General features: G+C 37.2%; 2 protein-coding genes across 12 annotated transcripts in view; one reads left to right on the top strand and one right to left on the bottom strand.

Moving 5' to 3' along the window:
• LOC135323468 (semaphorin-4D-like) overlaps window positions 1-5,248 on the top strand; it is a 104,356-nt gene extending 99,108 nt beyond the window's left edge. For 2 of the 3 annotated variants that reach the window (XM_064499821.1, XM_064499819.1), the window contains 2 exons: window positions 1,965-2,174; window positions 3,721-5,248. In XM_064499821.1, the coding sequence (XP_064355891.1) occupies window positions 1,965-2,174; window positions 3,721-3,887 (377 nt within the window). In that variant the 3' untranslated portion in view covers window positions 3,888-5,248. The remainder of the gene's footprint in view (window positions 1-1,964; window positions 2,175-3,720) is intronic. The other variant, XM_064499820.1, reaches the window with a different exon arrangement.
• The window catches only part of LOC112978766 (selenocysteine insertion sequence-binding protein 2), a 34,468-nt gene continuing 11,920 nt past the window's right edge, over window positions 826-23,373 (bottom strand). For 2 of the 9 annotated variants that reach the window (XM_064499806.1, XM_064499812.1), the window contains exons 9-18: window positions 20,672-20,773; window positions 19,275-19,394; window positions 17,887-18,019; window positions 15,032-15,201; window positions 13,283-13,421; window positions 12,874-13,021; window positions 11,221-11,441; window positions 10,317-10,471; window positions 9,304-9,505; window positions 6,776-8,536 (exon numbers count right to left, since the gene is read on the bottom strand). In XM_064499806.1, the coding sequence (XP_064355876.1) occupies window positions 8,427-8,536; window positions 9,304-9,505; window positions 10,317-10,471; window positions 11,221-11,441; window positions 12,874-13,021; window positions 13,283-13,421; window positions 15,032-15,201; window positions 17,887-18,019; window positions 19,275-19,394; window positions 20,672-20,773 (1,500 nt within the window). In that variant the 3' untranslated portion in view covers window positions 6,776-8,426. Of the gene's footprint in view, window positions 4,649-5,129; window positions 6,386-6,775; window positions 8,537-9,303; window positions 9,506-10,316; window positions 10,472-11,220; window positions 11,442-12,873; window positions 13,022-13,282; window positions 13,422-15,031; window positions 15,202-17,886; window positions 18,020-19,274; window positions 19,395-20,671; window positions 20,774-23,373 lie in introns of those variants that run through there. The other 7 variants (XR_010385512.1, XR_010385513.1, XM_064499808.1 and 4 more) reach the window with 7 other exon arrangements.

Raw genomic sequence — 23,373 nt, 5'->3', positions numbered from 1 at the left:
GAAACATTTGGAGTAATATTAGGGAAGTGGTCTCCTGCACTGAACATGCCACTTTGTAGCTCGGTGCTAAAATAAGGTTTTTCAAGACCCTGCTTTTGGGCAAGAAATAGCTCTAGTCTCATGTGTTAGGACCTGAACTACTGCTAATAAATCTTGTGAGCTCATGGCCTTACCTGAGCACCTGGCTTTTAGCTTTACAATGCTAGAGTAATAATTCTTTGACACTTGTCAAAGCTCACCCTGAGACCTTTGTCCCATTGTTCCCTCTTCTTATTCATCTTCATTTTGGTCAAGTTAGTCTTCATTTCTCCATTCTAGAGGATAGCTTGACTTCAGTGACACTATCAGTTTCTTCTCTGTATGAATACCGTGTCAGATATAGATGTTGTATCTCTTAGAAGCTCTAATCCAGAATAACTCCCGAGAATGTTCTCTGAAGGTCGGTTTCAGCTCTTCAAAACCTAATCTTTTAAGTCAAGATTTCTGGCTTGGCTATGTTCATATTTACTTGTTATTCCTTCTGTTTGTCCAAAAACCAACTTCAGCCTTACCATACTGAAATAATTTGTTCATGGTTCCAGATTTCCCATGTTTCTAGCTACATGTGACCTACATACTGTTAACAGTAGAAGTACAATCATCCATAAAAGATTGATTGTTAAAAATGACTGTCTGCTAGGCTAGCTACATTCAGCATATGCTTGTCCTCCCCACTTTTGTCAGAGCTGTTGTCAGTACTTCTGAAGAGACAGTGGCACTTGTCCCTCTCCCTCAGAGATAAACTCTTACCAGTTTTAACTGAATCATGTTCTCTAGCATTCATCCTTGCTCTTAGTACTATTTTATTTCAGATTGTAGGGTATTAGTTTTATTTCCAAACAGATTAAGACAGATTAACAGATTAATTTACATTGAGAACGTGCACAGATAAAAAGACTACCTTCCTTTTTCTTGGTCTGCTTGCATGATGATCTAAAGTAGATGCAGTTTTCAGGGGACAGACCTAGAATCAAATATTTTTTCTACAGAAAAATGCCACATCAATTTGCAGTCAAAAATACTCATAGTTAAAGCTAGTTTCTGTAGTAAGTTACCTGTTCCCTCAGGCCATACTTGCAAAAATCCTTTTTCTCTCAACTCTGAATTTTACATCTTCTCTTGCTAAGTCTAGTCTGGATCATAAACACCCAAGGGAGTAACAGACATGTTTTAAAAGTCAGTATTATGGCAAAGTCCTTACTTTGGCCCAGATGTTTTTCTTTTAAATGAAAAAACTCTGATGTTGCCAAATACACTTCAGCCAACCTTGCTAATTTTCTGGGAACAGCTGTTCTGTCCTCTGGGCTACTGTCAATCTCTGATTTATTCAAATTCCATCCTCACAGGTGAGATGAATAATAGCAATAAGGCTAAAAGATTACATTGCTCTTTGTTGTTAATCCAAGCTTCTTCCAAGTTCTGTCTTGCCTAATTGCTGTGACTAATGATTCTGTGCTTTTTCCAACTTTGCTTCATTAGTTCCAGCATCTTTGATGTGCTGCGTTCTTGAACTTTTTTCCCTCCTGTCCCTTATTTCAGATTTTACAATGCGTGTCTCAGATGGTCTCAACTTTGTTCCATAGCTCAGTCAAGTACTAGGTAGCTTTACCTAGTTTTGTAGGTAATCACAGAGGCAGATAGTGCTGATTTCATTATCTTGTCTATCATGTTTGCGAGGTAAGTTCCCACTTGTGTAAATCAGATGCTTCCTTTCTAAGAGCTCATTTACAACTTTCGCTTGAACCTCATTATCAATGTTAGCTCTTTTTTATCTCAGCTTTTTGGTACCCAGCATTTCAGTTAAAGAAACCTAAGAAACATTACAATTGACCTTTAAGTCTAATCTTAGTCTTAGTCTTTCATTTTTCTATTCAAAGACTTTTCTTAGTAATTTTCCCAACATAAGCTGACTGATGTTTTTACAGGTCCAGATGATTCCCATTTGGTCTGGAAGAAGAATGGAGAAAAGATGAAGGTGTGCATCATGGAGCAATCTCATATGCTGGCTGATGGCAGACTGCATATTCTAAGCTGGTTGAAAGATTCAGTATCAGAAAGTACAGAATATAAATGCTCAGTTGTCTCAAAAGTTGGGAATGCAACATCAGAAGTGCTCATCAGAGTGGAAGATAAAGGTAGGCTGGTGCTGAATGTATGCCCTGTTTGTCCTGACCCTGATACAAGGAGAGCTCTGTAATTATTTCACCCATAAAACACATACATAGGTGGAGAGGTACCCACTTCAAGTGTTTATGAAAAGCTTTTACAGCCATAAAAATTGATTTTTTCCCCCCTCCCCCAAAGAACTAACCTGCAAATTAGCAGTTATGATCTAGAAATGAAATGGTAACTGCTACATCTTACAAAAGTCTTGCAGAAACTTAGGAGACTAAGTACATCTGAGGCAAATCATAAGCTCTTTTTTTCATCTCAAACAAAACTAACAGACATGTATTGGAAATCAGGTGAGTATTAGGGAGGATTATAAAGGAATAATACTTTGCAAGAACTATACTGGGTAACAAAGTAAAATTCTTTAATGCCAAGGAAGTCAAATAATAGAGACAGCCCTCCCTCTCCATTTAAAGAAAATCAGATGATTTTTAAATCATCTGTAGCCAGATGGGGACAGTTTTTACGTCTCCATTTTGATACTAATGGGCAGGAAGTCAGCAAGCTGACTTGAGCACCTGGACAAGATAAATTCATCTTTAGGTACCCAGAACTGACCAAAGCAACGTCAGCACTCTTTGCAGCTAGTGTTTGAGAACTTAGACCTGGAGAAGGGTATAAGTAGTCTTTAAAAAGAGAGGAGGAGGAATGAATGTGATTGATTGATAGAGTGTATTTTCCGGAGGAAAAAAAATGAATTATTTGTAATTAGCTGGTCAATATCAAATGTGAAATTTTCAAGAGCAGCTCATCCCAGCTTTTTTCGGCGATAAAAGAAAGCAGCAAAGGAAGTCATATAGTTTCTTGCAAGCAGTCCAGTCATTTTAAAGTTAGTCTCAGAAGCAGAAAAAAGCATCTCAGTGAAACTACTGTAAGTAAGTGTGAAACAGTGGGCTGCTTTCACTGTGGTCCAAAAGATTCTATATTGTCACTAGTGTCTTGAATAAATAGAAAATATTTATTAAATCTGTGTATGCCACCACTACAGTAGTAGGGACTATAAAAAAAGCTGGCAAACAGGATTAGAACTAAAACTTTTGCCAAGTTAAGATGCAGTAAAACAGCTTTTTAAAATTCTTAAATGAAGAATAAATAGCTACATAACATTATCAAAAAAGGGGGAAATTACAAACTTAACATAGTCAGCAGCATCATGTCATTGTCATTCCTCTCCCCGGCCTTGATATCATCTAACTGCAATGTTCCTGTGCTTCTAGATGGATTTAGCTCTTCTAACTGGTAGGTCATATCTTCCAGACCTTGACACACAGATTAAAGGCACCAAAGCTGTTTGCTCTGGAGGTTAGAAGGTCTGCTGCAAAGGGGAAAGACGTGACCGTTTGAATAGAGGTTATTTCCAATTAACTTGAGAAGAGGTAGAGCAGAACAGAGGACAAGATGGTGTGGCTTCTGTTCCTTCAAGCCCTACCGTTTATGAGAATTAGTGCAATTGAATAGATCTACTTAATTATTACTTAGTTACATAATCATTCCGTTTACAATTTTCAGATAGTGCTGGTCAGGATGGATGGACCAAAGAATTTGATAGCTGGAGAACTGCCATCAGTGAACATGACAAGATGATGCAAAACTGGAAGAAGACATGGGTAAGAATTTTTGGAATACATACCTCATACTGTGCTCTCTACATAACACACTACAGTCTAATTTTATAATCAGTGATCAGTGTTCCTGTGCATGTTGTCATTCTGGATGGACCCTCTGAACAGTAAGACCTATTTCATTTATTCTGTATATTACCATTATGTCAGCTTCCTCCTTCTGTCCACTTACCAAGAGCTAAATCAGTAAGAAATAAATCATCCTGCCGAAAAGGGTGAGACTGCATGTACTGAACATAGTAGATTCATTTGACTGCATCTGTACAACTTTAATTGGGTTGCAGAGACTATCAGACTTCATAACTGGTGTTGTCTATCAATGCTGGCCTTTCTTTAAAAACAAAAAAACCCAAAAAACTGTATGTTGCTTTCAATGTTTTTCTCCAAGAGTTAAAACAGAGATTACTTTTGGTATCTTCCGGATATGATGAGTACTTGTTGCATGTGGAATAGATAGTATAGGCCACCTTTAAAAAAACATTTTATTTTAAACCTGTATTAACACTTTGTTCTGAACTTTTTCTCCTTCAGGAGAGCTGCAACAAGAAAAACACCCTCTAATGGACAAAGGAATGAACAGGCCAGGATAAGAAATGTATGTGGGTTGGAATGCCCAGTACTCTAGTATCATTGCATTCAAAGAGGTATTTGCCAGCACTAGCACTTGCATTGGGGTTGATACTCAGGAGAATCAGCTGAAGCTTTAGATGGAACAGGATTTCCTCAGTGCACCGAAGAATAACTTACTTGCCACAAGAAAGGCCACCTATCCCATGTTGGAACCATCTCTGGTTATCTGATGCCAGTCATTTCAGCTTAATGAAGAAAAAAAGTGGTCTTAGTAAGCCTTGTGCTGCTCAAACAATGTAGTATGTTCTATGGCTTCTGTTTTGAGTTCATTGAGCCAGCCAGTTCTTTTGGGGCTTGATGATCTTGGCATATAAAATAGAGATCACTGAGTAAGATTTGAATCTCATTAATTTAAAAGCACTTCCACAGTCCCATTTATTTTCTTTCAATATGCTTACCCTTAAACTCTGTTCCCAATGTTTTAAAGAGCATTCCTTTCTGTTGTCAGCATGTTCATTTAAGATTTAACTTGGCTGTTCCAATACCTTTGGTCACAAAAGTTTCTGTACCAAGTAAAGAAATTCTGACTAATGTTCAAAATACAGCTGGCTTACAAAGCACCCAAGTTAAAGAAGACTATTTAGTCACTGCAAATTATTCTTCAAAATTTGAGATAATTGTGGAAGCTTTAAACACTTGTATGTTCAATGAATTTTAAGATTAAAATTGTATCAAGTTCATTTATTCATAGTGAACAACCGCAGATTGTAAATGTGGGGACCTACTTCTTCCATTGTGTTGCATTTGTCTTTCTGCAACCAATAAATAAAAAGTTTGAGGCACAATTTAAGTTTTCTCTCTTTATCTTCTCAACGGTCTTCAAAAACCTGGACGTAAGATGTTGTGCTTACCTAAAAATCACTACAGATTGAGCCACAGGCAATAGGGGAAAGCTTCATGCTTATCCCCAGGTTAATCCCAAACTGGTAAAATTTAAATTAGATGGTTTGTTCCTCGCTTTAAAGAAAGCATTCTCTCCCTCCTAAACCTTAATTTTGAGACTTTTCTGAATGACCCATGTATTTCAATGCCAGACCACCTTATTGTCATGCAGGCAGGCTGAAAATTCTTATACAAAAAACATTTTCCCTATTTTTCATATTAACAAGCACAAATTAATGCTGGTATGGACTTCTGACATCAAGGTTCAGTGGGAACTATGTTTTTAATTTTGTTTGTGCTCATGACATCTTTTATGACTAACGGCCAATTTGAAAAAAGACTTTCCTTAAATTGTCCCTCTTTCATGTATTTAACTAACTGAATCAACAGATTTATTTTTTTTTTGTGTTGCTGAATGAGAAGGTGAGACCTTTACAAGACTGATGTGAGAGATTTTTAGATAAACATAGCTGTGCTTTGCCTTGTCACTGCAAAGACGGACCGCAAATAGAAATTGGTTGCCAGGTTTTTTTTGTTTAGTTCTACTTTGCAAAGGTATTCAAGGCATACAAACTGCTGACAACCAAAATGCTAACCTAGCAGAGGTAGGGAAACACTATGAAGAAAAAAAAGGTGCTAACAATCAGGGTGGCTGTATCTGTTAGATCACACTATTTATACCCATTAGCTTTTCTGATATTACCTCAATCTTAAATTAGTTTATTCCTCAATTTACTGTGCATTTTTTTTTTTTTTTTAAGATAAGGACAGAGTAGCAAACAGACCAATTTCTCTTCATATTGCTTTAGGCAGCAGAGGCCCTCTGATACTTAGGTCTGATGCAGCAGAGAGCCTAGCCTTAATACATCAGCAGAACTTTTACCAGTAAAACCTGCCATAACAAGAAAGAAGGCAAGGCTAAAACAAAGCTCTTCACACCTGTAATTAAGCAGATCACAGGCTTTTTTCTAATCCTTGTTTCTTTGAACACGTGTGGGCCAATCGGTTCTGGCAATAAGGCTTCTTCACACATTCTTAATCTGCACAACACAATTTCAGTAGGAGATTATATACTAATGCCTCTGAAGTCATTATGAAAAAACATCTGTTGAACAGAATTAGCAAGCAGAGCAGTGACCCCATATAGTGAATTTCTTAAGGAGTTAATTCACTTTCTCCTTACAAAGTGGCTGAGATTTTTGAACAAGTCATAATGCTTCCAAAGTCACTCTAAATGCTCCTCTAAGATAAGCTGTACAGAAAATATAGCAAACACCAGGACATGCATGCTCCACCAACTACCATTCCGTGCTACCATGCAGTGACTAGAAAAAAAAGTTTTGCAGCTTTAAATGTGTATCAAAGAGGCGTAAGTGCCAACAAACAGCAACCTACTTTGGGACCAAGGATATCTCCTGCCAGCCAAAACCATTCTTCATCACTGAGATCTTTAATCCTCAATTTCCATTTAAGATTACATGAAATTAATACCAAAAAAAAGATCGTAACTAGTGAACAACTGTGCATTTCGGCCTAATGCTGGTTCACTTTCTTTAAAGATGTTCTTCCTCAAAGCTGACAGTTCAGATATCCATTAACTGCCCACCAGAAGAGTTTACTTAAGTCAAAGAATTGCACTTCAACCATACTTTATAGAATCAATATATTATAGCAGATTATTTATACATCTTACATTCTACAAAATTGTTTGAACTTTGAAATTATTTATAGGTTTTTGTGTGTGTGTATATATATATATATATATATATATATAATCTCACCTTCAGCTTCACAGGGCAGCTACTTTCTGAAGTATTGCACTACAACTGGTACATGTGGTAAAGCATTTACAAACATACTTCAGAGATGCTGGCTGTAGCACCTGACATCAATATCATCTTTCAGCATGCTTGACAGAACTTACATATGTATCCTCCACTGCAGAAAAGGGACTTCTCTAGGCTTGTCATCTGATGTCTGCAAGCTGTAAACAATGGCATTTATATAGGGAATTCCCCCTAATATGCTCTACCACCATTATGTGCGTACTTGTTTGTTTAATTTTACAAAGTTTCTGTCCTATGTAAGATAGATATAAAATTTCCCTAGCTTAGATGCAAACCAAGATTGACTAAAAACTCTCACATTTATACAATGACAGAACCCCAAACTGAACCAAAGAGGAGTCTGCAGGAGTGGAGATGCAGAGAGAACAGGCTGGCCTGTTTCCTGACCTTCAACATCCTCTAACTTTAAGGCAAGACCTATAGTAAACTTGTCTTAATAGCATCAGGGAGCAGAAACATCCTCATTGTTCACCTTGTCAGCTTCATAAAATTCCTAAACAGAGCTTTTTGAGTTCAGAAATCTCAGACCTTTGAGGTCTGTGCTGTCTCCCTTACACCTGCTGTATGATGCCCCAGAAGAACAAAGTATCACAGGGAAAGAGCTAACTATGACTTCTGTCATCATGGTTTTCCTTAATGAGTTTCAGTCAAGCCGTCTGCCTAAAATGCATTTCTTGCCTACTGGAAGACAGTGACACTGATGCCAGCCTGTCCACCTTAGCAGCTTTATGTCAAAAAAACCCAAACAAACAAAAAACAAACAAAAAAACCCTTAAAAATAGAAAACAAATCACCCAAGACCCAAACTTCTGACTCTTAGCATCTCTTTCCCAAAGAAAAACCATCTTTCTAGCAAGTTCTTTTGGCATATGGTACCACTAACAAATCAATACTAAGTCCCTCAAAGCATTAAAGCAACCATGCCAGTTCAAGTGGTTCTGGGTTAAGACAATTTGTTTACTATTACAGTCTGCTATAGTAATCAGCCAAGTACACAGAAACCTAAGAATTAGTTAGTGCTTCATGTGCTCCAGTGTGCATTTTGCTTAAAGGGAGTCAGAACATTTTACTTAGCTGACTTCAGACATTTCTTAAATTATCTTAATTTGCTATGCCCTCTTCCTACCTGGATCTTTAATTTTAGATAATTCAGTATTTACAGGTCTATTAAAAAAAAAAAGAAAAAAAGAAGGAAAAACAAAAACCTTAAAGCCCCACAGAATTGAATCTGGATTTACTGCTGCTCTTCTGAATTCAACGCCAGCATGTCAGTGGTTGCACTCTTTTCCAGTTCCAGGGCATATGGGTTATACTCCTCTTCAAGCTTTTTTTTCCAGATTTTAACTGCAGAATATCAGAATGGAAAAAAAGAAAAAAAAAGTTACAGTGTAATACTCAAGGAAAAGCTTAAGTCGCACTGATTCTCTACTTCCTCCTCCAAGTAAGTGCTGAGGAAAGTTGGCGCATAGGCTGATATACCTAGCAGATGCGATATCAGATTGAGAATGAAAGACCACTTTAGGTTAGAAGGTATCCATCGCGGTTCTTTGGTCCAGCTCCATGGTCCAGCCTCCTGCTCAAACAAGACCAACTCTGAAGGTGGATCCAACTTTCAAAAACTCAAAATTTTTCAAAAGTTTCAAAGAAGTTTTAAGTTGTCTAGTATCTGTGATAACTGTTTGGTGACTGCATTAGCAGCACTGGAAGAATGTGTTCCTGAAAGTGCAAGGCCTTTACATAACATGAACACTTTTGGACAGGAAGATGCATCTCAAACAACCTTCAGCACAAAACTTAAGTAAGTCCAACATAATGCTCGAATGAATATTTCTAGAAAAATACTTAGAAGATTTTTTTTTTTTAAGGAAGTAATAAGGAGCTCCTCAGAAAAAGCAGTGTGTGCCACCTGCCATCAGGGGATTTCAGAAAGAGATTTTCTCTAAGAGTTTCTCAGCAAAGACCTGACTGTAAGTTTATAAAATTATGAGGAAAAACGAGAAAAAACACAGAAAAGCGGAGTTCTCCCCTTACTAACCACTAACGTGTCATGTCATTTGTTCCAGTGAAAATGGTGTATTAGAAGAGAACTTTGATGTGAAATAAATACTCACTATAATTTGGTACATCCTCATCAGAGTCTCTGGAAGATGTTTTACTGGTTTCTGATAAGCCACTTTTTCCGTATTCAGTAGTTAAGATGCTGGAGGGTTTTTCACTTAGTCCTCCTTCAGCTTCTTCCTCTAAAGCTGCTATCATATCTTTGTATGCCTTCCTGGCCTCTGTGGTCAGCTGTACCATTCTGTGAAAATGGTCCTACGGAAATGTAAAATATTAATAGAGCTTAACTCATACAGCAAGTTTTAACATCTCCATGAAAATCTATAATGAACATTACTTATGCAGAGCACTACATGTGTGGATACAGGCAAGCAACACAGTAAGCCTCATACTAAATGGCGTAGCTGAAACCCAAAGCATGTTTTCAATCAGCAAGAGAGAAAGGAAATGTGCCTAGGGATACGTTGCTGCAGTATCATAAATGAAGAAATACATTTTAGAACCAACTGATGTAGCTTTGTCCACACAACTGAGCACTGCAATATTTAAAACAGTTTTCTAAATAGTACATCCCTTTTCAAGACTAGTTCATTATCCTGAAGTTTCATTCAAACAGATATTCAGCTAACCAGAAGAGGGTGATCTTTAAAATTGTCTTCCGTATTCACTTTTGGCCTTAGCTTTTCCCCTACTCTGAGAAAATTGTTTATAAGCATCCATGGGCTACCAAAATGCTAGAACTCCACATGAGGCAAGTATTTATAAAGACATTAAAAACAAACTAAGCATTTATAAAAACACCAGTTCTCTCTGAAGAAAAATTTCAGGGAAGAGATCTAGATGGAGATGGAGCCAGAAAAAGCTGCCCAAACTACTCATTTGAACAGTGCTGAGCAGCTGTACATTTTTAATCAGATTTTTATATAAGCCACTGACGTGGGTTAGAAAGTGTAAGTGTGCGAAAGCAAAACAGCCCAAATCCTAAAGTCATAACTTAAGCTGTATTTTTTTCAACCAGTAAAAAGTAAAGCCGAAGAAAAACATGAACCTACATCTTGCAACTCACCTGAGCCCCATCATAGCTAAAAATTCCCACCACACTCACAGGCACTGCTTTATTCACACAGCGGCCTAGAGCCTTGCGATTAAGGGCAAAGACAAACGGGATATTTTGTTCACAGGCACAGTCGATAATGTTGTGTAGGGTCTCATCCAACCCACCTGGAGCAGATAACAGAATTAACAAAGAACAACACTATTCAAGCTGATCATAACTAAAAGACAGTAATCTCAAGGGACTGCAAAAACCAGGGGATTATGGGAGCATTTGGAAAATTTATGGGGGCATTTTTAAAGTTTATATAACATAACAGTGCTAGATCTCCTTTCCTAAAAGAGAATTTGTCATTTTTTTCTTAATTAGCAGTATCCTCAGACTGCTACTACTCCATATTTTGTGTAATGTGAGGCACAATGGGATTTACTAACACTGTTCAGCGTGATAGCATTACAAAGCTAGGCAAAGAAACAAAACTAGTATAAAAAACCCTGAATGTTAAGAAATTATTTAAAAATTAGTAGAAAGTAATGACAAGAACTACAACTTGTTGCCAATCTATGGCCTAAAAGAACCTGATAATGAGGACTGCTGGTGGCACAGCTGACATCAGCAGTTCGTCTCCTCTCAGCTGTGCCAGCACAACCAGCTGTGCAGCTGCACTGCAAAGCAATAGGCAAACAGATCCTAATTTCAAATAACTTCCCCCACGCACATATTCTCGATGCAGTTCACGTTTCAGCTGCACAGCAGTGAACAATCTGAACAAGGCAGGCCTCTTTATTTGCACGGATATCAAAGGCTATCCAAGAGAAGGCCCTCCAATGATGATATTGCTGCCACAATATTACTGAGTCTGCTTTTTTACATTTCTTTTATTAAGCAAACATAAGCAACATTAAGCAACCATTACCCTTTGACTGAATCTTTTCACAGTTAGGAGAGATGATGACACACTTCAGCTTTTTCAGCCTCAGATGTTTCAAAACTTCTCTAAGTCCCATAACAAGCCGACGTTTTATCTTGGCCTTTACTGGGTCTTTCTGATACAAGCGATCTTGGAAACGAACCAGTTCTTTTAAGAGATCTGTCACACAACTGTCAACTTCTTTACTAAGCACCTGGCTGCAATAACTGAGAGAAAGAATCAACTGAATGTTAAAAACTCTGAAATTACAAACATATCTTTATGTTTGTTCTATTTCTACTCCAAACACGCTTGTTATGTACAAGAAAATGGAAATATACTTCAGATTTTTTTCAGTGGCTGAGAAGTTACAGAAAGGTTTGTTCCTTATAATAGCTGGCTCCCACACCAAACTGTACAAACCCCCCCCCCCCTTTTTTTTCAATATTCAAGCATTTTTCTGAGGACATTCATGATCTATGCAAATCAAAGCATGGCAAACAAATTCAACTTGATTTCTATAAATACACAGCTACTTATGATAAAGATGGTAAATCTGAATCAATCCTCCCTTCACAGATTCATATTTTTTGTCTTTTGTGTTGTGTCACTTATCTTTAGTGTTAGACCATACCCTTGCGGTTTTCATAGGGCAAGGATGAAAAATAAATCCTTCATCCTAGCAATTTCTAGTTTGTTTTACTAAGCCACAAAGACAAGTTTACTAAAATACTGAAAACGCCAAAAGACTAATCTAAAGATATGAGACATTGTAAGCCTTGCTGAATATTTTACAATCTACAATAGCCAGGACTGAGTCACCCTGTAAATACTCAATCCAAATAGGGCCTTCCAGTAAAACACTGTTGCATAGATGTGAGTTAAGTAATTTTAATACCATTAAAAGTTAAATTAGAGCTAACACACAGCATCAGAAAAGAAAAGAATGGCTGTATCACTATTATCATTTACTATAAACATGAACTGCAGAAAAGGCCAGTGGTGCCTTTATGGGATGACAATTAAAAGTTAAAGCACTGCTTACCTAAAATAACTGTTAGAAACTATCATGACTACTATGCTGGATCTCTAACCTCTTCAAACATAGTAACTAGCATTTTTTTTCTTTAATAAGGAAACATGCATACACATCTGTTCAAAGAGAATTAAAGTGTTTGTACAAAATAACCATAAGTCTTCCTTTTATTTCTCTGCCTAACCATGACGTGAAAATGTCATCTGACTAGTCTCATTCTTTACACTTTTATCATTTGGTCTGGCAGCAGAGAACCAAAGAACACACTAAACAAAATTACAGTGTCCTACTCTTAGTCCTGAATATTAAGCTGCTACTCCATTTATTTAACGTCAGGTATCTGTACTTTAGGAGAAGCTCCTTTTCCTTCTATAGCCTCCAAGGAATGTCTCATCTTCAAGGAACTCGTATTTGTAAGTAGGAATTACAACAAAGTACTATTTCACTGGATATCATTTCTTCTTTTATGTGCAAAGTTATAGAAAAACTGGAAAAAAAATTTAGAACCTTCAGCCTGAAGTCCAATTAGTGTTGCACAGAATGCAACTAAAATTATCCTGTTTGGAAACCACCATACTTATGGTACTGTGGAAAAAGAGACATCAGTAGAAATCAATACTTACTCTCTAAATCTCCTACTGTGGATTTTTGGAAGACTGGAGTTTAGCTGCTTTGAAGCTGTAGAGCTTTCTGTAGAATCCTTGATTCCTTGGCCCTCCGGCAACCCTTCAAAGTTACTCTGAGCCACAGCAACTTGCATTACAGGAACAGCTACCATGTGTAAATAAAGACATTTCAATGAAAAGACAGACCAAAAAAGCTGACATGTTAACAAGACTAACTGAGAAAGCACATAGAGTATTAGCTTTGACATGCTCTAAATTCTCAATAAGCCCACACTGAATTTTGGAAAATTCTAAAATTACAGTTTTCATTTGGCAGTGTTTTGGTACACATTTTTGAAAGCAGTAAATGCGTGCACTCTCATGTCGTCATCTACATACTGTATTCTAGCCTTCTCTTGAAAAATACCTGCTTCGCTATCCTGTGGAAGTGCTTCATCTTCAGTAGTATTTTCTACAGTCTGACAAATGTTATCACCATCTTTTGGTATTGCTGTCTGTTCTAACAGGTGCTGCTGTTTTCGTTGTTCTCTCTCTTTTAAAATAATCTAAAAAAAAAAAATTAAACCGATTCAATGTCACATAGACAGCAAAGCAGTTTCTCTTACCAAGTGTTTACATACAGACCATATATAAAGAAATTTGACACTATCATTCAAAGTTTACAACTTATTTTTATAATTTAAACACAAATTTCACAGTTCCTCAAAATATCATCGCAGAGAAGGAAATGTATTCCCTAGAAGTACATCAAAAATAATTTTTTTCTTGAATACCAATATCCATGGGGAGAAAATCATTTCTAGTTATCAACTACAAGGGCAGAGATAAAGTTAAAGCAACAAATTGATTCAATGCAGAGAAGCAGATGAAAAGGTTTCTCTCTTTACCCTTCCTCTTCAGACTGCCCATTTGTAGCAATTCAGCCAAGCACTCAAGCACATACATACACTTAAAGCAGGCACAGTCCTCTATCATACACACTGTAGTTTGCTTAACTAAGGCTTTACTCTTTTGCACTTATTCCCCTGTGCAAAAGCCAGACTTGGTCTGCATTGGATTGCTGTTTCTGAACTTGTAGATAGAAGAAAAGGAGAAAAATTTACAAAAGACAGCTAATCTGTATGGTACATGGAAGAAGGAGAGTAGGATATATGCTGGATCCAAATGCTATTGTAGGTAAAAGCAGTTATCAGTGTCTTGAAAGCCATCTTCCCTCTGCCTTTTTAACTGGCTAATACATAACTACTAGCTCAGCTAATCTGCTTTGCAAGGAACACACCACAGAATACAACCGCAAAGGTAAATTTGCCCATCTGCATTTGCCAAAGAACACAGAACAAAAGTAAGCTTCATTACATACTCAGAACCAAGATGTTATATATAGATAAAACCCGTCTTTCCCTTCTCAAACTTACTTTGGAAAATAGATGGTGTGAAGACAGAATAGACAAAATGCACAACCCCCCCCAGAGTTTGCTACAGCTTTATGTTGTCCCATCCTCAAATTCAACTGAAGAGCACAGAATGACCATTAAACAAACCACTTCCACTAGCTCCATAAGAATATTTCTAGACCAAAAGTGACCTAGTGATGGAATGTTATCCCTGGGGCAAGGAAAATGCTAGATATGAAATCAATGGTACCTCAAAATCCTCTGTATAGAAGACGTGACAGGAAGAAGCATGAATAGGCAAGGAGGGAGAGATCAGAGAAACCTTCAGGTTGATCTAACACTAGTTGCTGGAGAATCAGCTGAAGTTCTGGCTTGGAAGAGCACAGATACATTACACACTACCTTCGCTTGCTCTATTCTCCCCAGTCCTGCAAATAAGCACGTCTCGTCCAAACCCAAAAAGGTTTCTTTGGATGTCCCCCTATAACAATGATTTGAACACACTTTTGTACTGCCTGTTCTTGAGCTGTCAAGTGACTTAAGTGAGAAAATACATCTTGGGCAGAATTTTTATGCTGTTGGACAAGACTCCTCTCCGTCTCTGCCCTGTTTTTTTAAACCAAGGAAAGCTAAAGTTGAATTTATAGACAAGCGGAAGCCAAGATGCAGATCTTAATACTAGGAGGTTTACACAGACTCAGAGAAGAATACTAAAGTTACATTAGCCGTTAACATGCGATCTCAGGTAAAAATATGAGCACCTTTTTAAGAGGTGTTGGTCTCTTTGCTTTAGGGACTTCTCTCTGCTTCCCTTTCTTTACCAAAGGAGCGCTGGAATCCAAAGGGTTATGAGGCATCTTTCCTTGGTTTAACCGGTGATTTTTTGTTGCTGCAGCAGGTTCTTTAGAAAGCAATGGTATGGCACCACCAACTAAGATAAAAGAAAGTCTGCATCAGACAACTATAACACGTACCTAAACCAAAATCCAATGCAAGTTTAATAACCAAATTAGGATGAGTATAAACACAATAGATTTGTGTTCAGTTGCTATTTAGAGTGTTCATAGGCAATCCTGTGCCATTAAACAGAATTCTTTATTAAAGATAGTCTTTGTTCCACTCCAAATTAAGGACATGTCCTCTACCAGTATCATACTACTAGAATCATAAGCTCAAAAGCAGTATTTAGCAAAACACTGCACTCCAAGCTACCTTCAATACCAAGCCATTTCAGCTTGGTAAACTTTCAGGAATCGCCATGTTTCACTGTATCTCTTAGTGGCATTTCCTCCACTACAGTCAGATTCTGTACTGTTAAAAGACATACTGAGTTGCAGCTCTAGAGTTTTTAGATATAATTGCTATAAATAATCTGAAGCACTCACTCCGACTGTTTGTTTCATTTCATTAAAGTTGCGTGAAGTTAAATTGCAGATGACTAAGGAGCAATGTAAAGCTATGCTAAGTCTCATTTGCTTAGCAACACAGCTCTCATAGGGTAGGTCTATTTTACTTGTATTTTACAGAGGGTTTAAGGCACAGAAGCTTTAAATGACTGGCCAAGGGACTGAACTTGGAACTCCCAAACCCTGACCTAACACCCTAACAACTAGGCTCCATTTTCAGCTCACTACCAGTAAGAATTAAGGTATCAAGAGAGAGCACTCTTTGGCCAAACTTCTGCTACCTGCAATACAAATCAGGGTACATCAGCAATTAAATGAATAGGATGACATGAGTAACAGTGGAATGAGCTTGACACATCCTTCAGAAAACACACAGAGTTTCTGGCAGTTTGTGTTAAGCCATCTTCATTAGTGCTTCCAAAGTATTTATATGCTGGTCCTCCAATAACACATACAGTACTACAGCATAAACACATTACTTCATAAAAATGCTATACTGCAATGTTTCTTTTTTGGCTCACTGTAACAAATGCAAATTGAGAACACTGCCACAGAAGCTGTGTAGTATGTGAGCGTAGGTTGCTAAAAAAATCATAACTATAACTGGATTTGAAGCAATACATAAGTATACGTCCCTTAAACACCCAATATTTCTTTCATTGTGTATATCACCTGTTCACTTCAAATTCACAGAGCTCTTATGTTCCTGAACTTGATGGCTTTTAAAGTTTATGTCATCTTGCATCATTGATGCACTTCCAAAATTGAATTTGAACTCATATAACTGCTGCTTTACTATGCTGTTCTATCTATACATTATTTAATAAATGAAGTACTAAGTGGAAGGAAATAACTTCATCTGCAGTCACATTCCTTGCCTTTCTTGTCTGCTTTGTTTCTTTTCTGGTTATGCAGGTCAGTACAATGCCATTTTATAAACCAAACTTACATTTAGGTATACACTGATTTAATGTATGCTCTGAATATTTTAAAATACAAAGCTGAGGTAATCTGCCTAATACTTCCAGGATACCAACATGACACATCAATTCCTCTTGTGCAGAAGCTCCAGATATGAGCAACTTAATATTAGAAAGCAAGTATTCTGACCCGTACATTTGTACTCCCCTGTCTTTTTTGCCAATCTATGCATTGTGTAATTTTATATTCTGGTGACTGGCACCTCTGTAGCACTATATTTGACTGACTCCAATGAAAAAATTGCAAATTTCTTCATTTGCAGAAGAAGAATGATAAAAAAAAATCTTACAAATTCTCTCAGCCAAGGCAAATCTCACTGACACTCAGTATTTTCTGCTTTTTCTTTAAAAGCTCACACAGCTATTATATTAAACATTGTGGGTTGAATGTTCCTACGATTAGCTTTCTTTCCAGAGTACCAAAATAGGGAGAGAAGTTTTATCATCATTAAATTCTAGCAAACATCATGCTTAGTTTTGCAAAATGGATTGTAAAAACACAGCCAAGACTAAATTTTGACTTAAAACACAAAAGACACTTGAATTATTTGTTTCTGCTTCCTTGATAGGTACCGAGGAGGTTTGAGGGATTCACTCCATCACCAAAATCTGGAATTTTGTTAAACTGCAATTATTTCAGAGTTATCACGCACAACAGAACTCATTTTCTGGTTTGGGCTGATTGACTCTCCCATAACCCCTGTGTCTGCAAAGGTGCTCTTTCACTAAAGTTATAGCTCTAGGGGTCTTCAGCAAAGAGGAGCTTAAAAAGGCCCTTGTTACTGCACAGCAAAATGAGACCCTCAATTTTGCTAATGCAACTATTTGCTAGGCTGCGCTACAAACTAAATCATTGAACTGATTCAGGTTAAAAACAGATTTTTTTTTGCTGGTTCCCATTGCAACAGTAGCACGGTTATTTAATACAAGGCAAAAACCTCCAAAATCATAGATAGTTTCCTCACAGCTAACTTTCTATCACCTCTCATAGTTATATACGGAATTTTTTTTACAATCCATTGTCCTGAAGATTTCTCTTTCCTCCAGTTTTCCCCTAAACACTTCAGATTTTCATGTTTTAAACTTTGATTTTCTTTTGTATCATATTAACTGTGCTCCAGCCTGCATATTCAGAGATCATTACATATCAGAAATTAGGTTACATGTAAGGTTGGAACATCTAAAAGCAATGCTAGTTGAAAAGAAAGGAAATTTAATCATAACCAATACCTGAAAACACCACAGGTTTAGAAGACTGTTTTGACTTCCCTGTTTGCTGCTTCTGCTCCAAGACTGCCAACATGCCACCCAAATCCAACTGCACAGGAATTTGACTCTTCTTACCACTGCTCTTGGATGTTTCCTGAACAAGTTCAGTACAGATTAGAAACGTTCTCCATTTCAGCATGTGAAAGACTGCATTTCGTGTGGTATATAATATACTCTTAATATCTTCACCCAGAACACTTTTGATTTTTAACTTAATTAAATCAAAGTATTTTGATCTTTAAATATACATTAACTTTAACACAAAAAAAGATAAGTCCAAAAGTAACAGTAAATTGTTTGAATTGTTTTTACTAGCTACTGGGATAAAGCATAAGAATATCAAGTCTTTACTAAAACTGCTGCTTCATGTCAGGCTACTACTTTGATCCAGCTGCCACCTATCTTTGAAAAAGAAAAAAAGGCTTAATAGAATTGCAAAGTTATGTTAAAAGTATAGGACAATCTTGGGTAGTCTGTGAATCTTCTCGGGCATGTGATTCCAATCTACATAAATCAGCTTTGGTGTCTTTTTGAAAAGAGAGGTCATTAGCTCTTCCTTTAAGCACCATCTCCTGATAAAACTAACAGTAACCTTTTCGTCTGCTTTGAAGAGAAGGTAGAAGTAGTGTCCCACAGTTGGCATCACATTCAATAATTCAGATTTTAATAGTGTCACGTTTCAGACTAGAAGTTAAAACAAGAACATTCATGTTATTATGAATGCATAGTCTAGCAAAGACTAAGAAAGGGCAAGCTATGACTGCAGAACATGATAAGAAAATGACTCTCAGATTTTGTACTTTCAGAAGCCCCAACGGGGAGGTTCAATTCATTACAGCTTCTGTTACAATAGGGTTAAGGGATGTGACTTCCTCCTTCTGAGCCCAAAACCTCACCTTGCAGCAGAGCTACGCAAAAACCTACTCATCCACAAGGAACTACATACTCACCTCACTGTTGCTTCATTTTCCTGCTCCTTCTCCCAAGCTAAGCAGACCTTATATAAATAAGACAGAACCACTTTGAAGTGGTTCCCAACTTCTAAAGACAATCAGTTAGGACAGGACTTACGTCGTGATCAAGAAAGACAGGTGAAACAACAATTCCTTATACCTGAAACTTGCATACATTAATGAAAAGCTAATATTTTTTCCTAAAAGCTGCAACACTGAAAATGGGGCCCAGCAATTACTACCACTGAGCATTCCCAATCAAAAGGAACTTGTCACTTATCTCAGTGACAAAATATGAATATAGTCATGCTTGGACTTAGGTCTTACATTTAAATATGTTGGTCTCCTTTGTCATTTAGGGTTGCCAACTTATTTTCAAATATGAATTTGGTTTACCTGCATTTTCTTTCTTTCTAATGCAACAGATGTAGTTTGCTTCCCTGATATTCCATCCACCTTGGGCATTCCATCCAGCTTGGGAGAACGACTATCACAGGACTCTTCGGGCAGATCGACCTTTGAAATTTAGAGACCAAAGGTAACAAGAAGGAAGAGAAAATATTTAAAGACATACATAAAAGGAGAAAGCAAAGACACCACTGAATTCAAAGGGAATGTATTAGACTATCTACAGTAAAAGGGGTGTAAAGCTATGATCTAGACCTAAAGTAGTGAGCAACAAGATTCTTCTAAAAATACAACTGTTTATTGGGTGCTGTACTGATTAGTGAGACTCATGCTTTTCATCCTTTCTTCAGATTTGGGGAAAAAAAGAAAAAACAGCAAGGCAGCTTCCTCTTCAAATATTTATTACAGAAGAGTATGAGCATCTTAATGATAGCAGGCCTCTACGGTTTATGTAGGTTTTGAGTAGTTATATTCCACTTAAGCTTAAAAGGCTAAAAGGTTTATCTCATTTAAAGTGCAGGTCTGCATTACACTTTCTTTATAGCAAAGCTGGTTTGAGCAATCAGTGTACCTTCTCCTGCTCATTCAGTGTACCATTTCCTGCTCATTCCTCCCTGTCAAAAACAAAGTTCTCTTTTCTTTTTTTTAACCACTAATATTCACAGTGAAACAAAACAATGGGACAAAAACTTCTAACAGCAAAGCTACTTTCAAAGAAAAAGAAACCTGGAACTTCACTTTTATTATTTCTGTTATTTTCTTTGATTTGAAAGAGTAGTCATAGTCTCAGTCCTTGGGATTCATGTACGAGTAACACTGGTATTAAAAAAAAAACTCTTCAGTGGAGATTCATGTTTCTTTTACCTCTGTTTTAACATGCACAGCTTTGGGTTAGTTTTAATGTAATAGCTCACATTTAGATGGATTCAATGTCAGACTCACAAGTTCTTACCCTTGCACAGTTTGACATTGAAATGTTACACTGTTCAGATGCCCTAGAAACATGATTATATGCACAATGCAATTATGAAATGCGAAATTAAACCAAAACATTACCTGTAGGAAGACAAACCACAGAAAGAGAATTCATTTAACCTAACTTCAAGTGTCTACAGTGTAGGTGTCTACATATGAGTCAGCTGTCCAGAGTTTAGGGAGCAGTTCACAGACCAAACAGGCATCTCCTTCAGGATGATATGGATACAGACTACACTGACTAGCTCTTTGCTGTCCACTGAGTACCTAAGGTGACTGGCATGGGCACAGGCCCACATCACAGGCACCTATGCTTAGTCAGATGAATTCCACCTTTAGTTTCACTTAAAACTTGCAATTTTTTCCTGCTTATTTTCTGAATATTCAGGTAAAGTCCTAAAATTACTTACTTCAGACTGCTTTCTGACAGCAGGAGAAAATGATGACTTCTGAGATCCTAGTCTGTTTCTCCTATCAGAAGCAGCTGCCAGATCAGGAAATTCTTCAGCATCCTAAATAAATAAAATATAAGATATTCTTTTTATAAGAACTATCAAGTTCAAATTCCTAAAACTGAGTTTTCCTATGTTTAAATGTTTTTCTCCTTGCTCCTTATCAAACACTCATTGTAATTTGTTTTACTATACAAAAACTCATGCAGCTGAGTCTGCCACCAACTGTAATCAGCACTACAATGATTAAGAGTCACCTATGAGGCAGCAAGAGCTAATTCAGGTATGAAAGAGTTATTAAAAAATGCTTCCAACAGCCGCTTGTTATTGCTGTCATCTGATGCAAATAATCAGACTTAAATGGCTCCTAAAGGAGTGTTTTTCAGATCGTTTAAAAGCCTTGTAAAACACTTCCCATCTTTTTCTAGTACAGTCTCCAGCTGCACAATCTCATCTTAAACATGTGAATGGTGAAGAACGAAAGAACAGGCAAAAGGATCATAACTCTTGACTATAGTATTGAAATACTGTAGAAACAGAAATACAGAGAAATCAGTCAAGTGATTAGGTACACTTGGATACATGAGTAAATTTTACTAGCAGTGGATACATTATCCAGATCATGGATTAACTAAATCACTGGTACAGACAGCTGGAGCTTGCTCTGCACTGGCCACCTTGTGTCCAGGGTAGCTCACTACTTCAGTCAGCAATGACCCTGATCTACCAGAGTTGTTCTTGTTTGATTGTTTCTCCTTGCACTTTTTAGCTGTGATACAATACTGCTGAACATAACAATGCTTCTTCTGGAGTCTACAATCTTAATTTAAATAGCCCATGCTAATAGAGTCTCCTGTAAGAACAGACATACTGAGCCAGAGCAGTCATACCTTAAATCAATATCCCACTTTTGAGAGAAGCTGGTAAGTATACCAAAAGAAAAGTGAAGAAAGGGAAAATAAATTTACAAACACACTCTTCTGGCTTAGGGACTTCTTGAACCAGAGGTAATATCTGGATTCAAAAAGCCCTCAGTGGAATACATTTTTATTTCAGCTTGCCCAATCACTTTTTAAATTCACATAAATTTCCAGCATTTGCAACATCCTGTAATAAAGTAAATAGCTAAAATAAAATATCTAAAATATAGTATCCAGTGTGGCATAACATCACCTTTCATTTGTTCTCATCACCTGTAACAACCAGAGGACATCAAACAAAATTACAAGAAAAAGCAAATAACTTATTTTTACTTTCTTGTCACTTCTGATTCCCTCTTAGTCATCTGTTTTACAGACTGAGAAGTCCTAGTTTATTCAGTCTTTCCCCATATGGAAAGTGTTTCACACCTTTGATCATTTCTGGAGCCTTTCCTGGATCTTTTTTAGTGTATGTGTGCATATATATAATTTTAAGGAGTGGAGAACAGACAAGAAAACAGAATCCATACTTTATTTAGATCAGGCATGTCCTGGATTTTTATGTGGTCATAATGTTTTCTATTTTCTTTTCTTTCCTAAAAATTCCTAATACCGTTTGCCTGTTTGATCAGTACTACCAGCACTGACCTGATTATCAATTTCAATTTCAATTTCAAAACCTCTTTCTTGAAGGAAAATACCTAGTTCAGAGCCATCACTGTGTACATACAGACAGGATTACTTTTCCCCACATGCATCACTTTATGCTCCTTAACAGGTTCTATAAATCAGTGATTTTTATAAAACTAGCAAGCAATCCAATTTATTGGTCTGGTAAACTTCTGCACAGAGCAGAACTTCCTTAAATCTCCTACATCCCAAGAAACTCCATGCGTACAATCTTCTTATGCTCTTCTATTTCAAGAGTATCATACAAGCACTTCAGTCCTTTTTCACACTGATGAGCACTCCCAGCAAAGCAGGAGCTCTTGAAAGCTGTTCCCCGCTGCCACAATAGATGTTGCATCCACTTCATGGATTTTGGTGCAATGCGCGTATCCTCTATTACGATCCAACAGAGGGTTTTTTTCCATTTTTCTCTCTAACAGTTCCCTTATCTTCCTAATATTTTCCATGATTTCTGCTATTCTCTTTCTGTTTGGGTAATAAGCCATTCATAGCTCAGATACTGTATCATGGCATATAGTAAAAATGAGGATGCTGTCCTGCAGGAAAGCACCTGCAGATCTCTGATTCTACCTACAATTCAATAATGAACAGGTCTGTTAACAGACATTTCTCTTGCCCTTCCAGGACAATGAACAGTACAATGAAAAAATGTATAGCCACAACTCTGCCATATATTCTATACTAAAATGTACAGAGCAGAAGCCAGCAAGGAAGGCTCCTTTACACTGCCATTCCACAGACTGAACATTATGTATGCTAGATCAGACATACAAATCAACACATATACATAGTGCCATATAATACAGTGCTTTCAATGAAGCATTGTTAAACCACAGAATCACAGAATGGTTGAGGTTGGAAGAGACCTCTGGAGATCATCTAGTCTAACCCCCCTGCTCAACTAGGGTCACCTAGAGCACGTTGCACAGGATCGCATCCAGGCAGGTTTTGAGTATCTCCAGAAAAGGAGACTCCACAGCCTCTCTGGTAACCTGTTCCAGTGCTCAGTCACCCTCACAGTAAAGAAGTTTTTCCTCATGTTCAGATGGA

This window comes from Dromaius novaehollandiae, chromosome W, assembly GCF_036370855.1.
Source record: "Dromaius novaehollandiae isolate bDroNov1 chromosome W, bDroNov1.hap1, whole genome shotgun sequence".
NCBI lineage: Eukaryota > Metazoa > Chordata > Aves > Casuariiformes > Dromaiidae > Dromaius > Dromaius novaehollandiae.
Note: the sequence above shows the minus strand (reverse complement) of the source record. Positions and strands in the feature narration are given on the sequence as shown.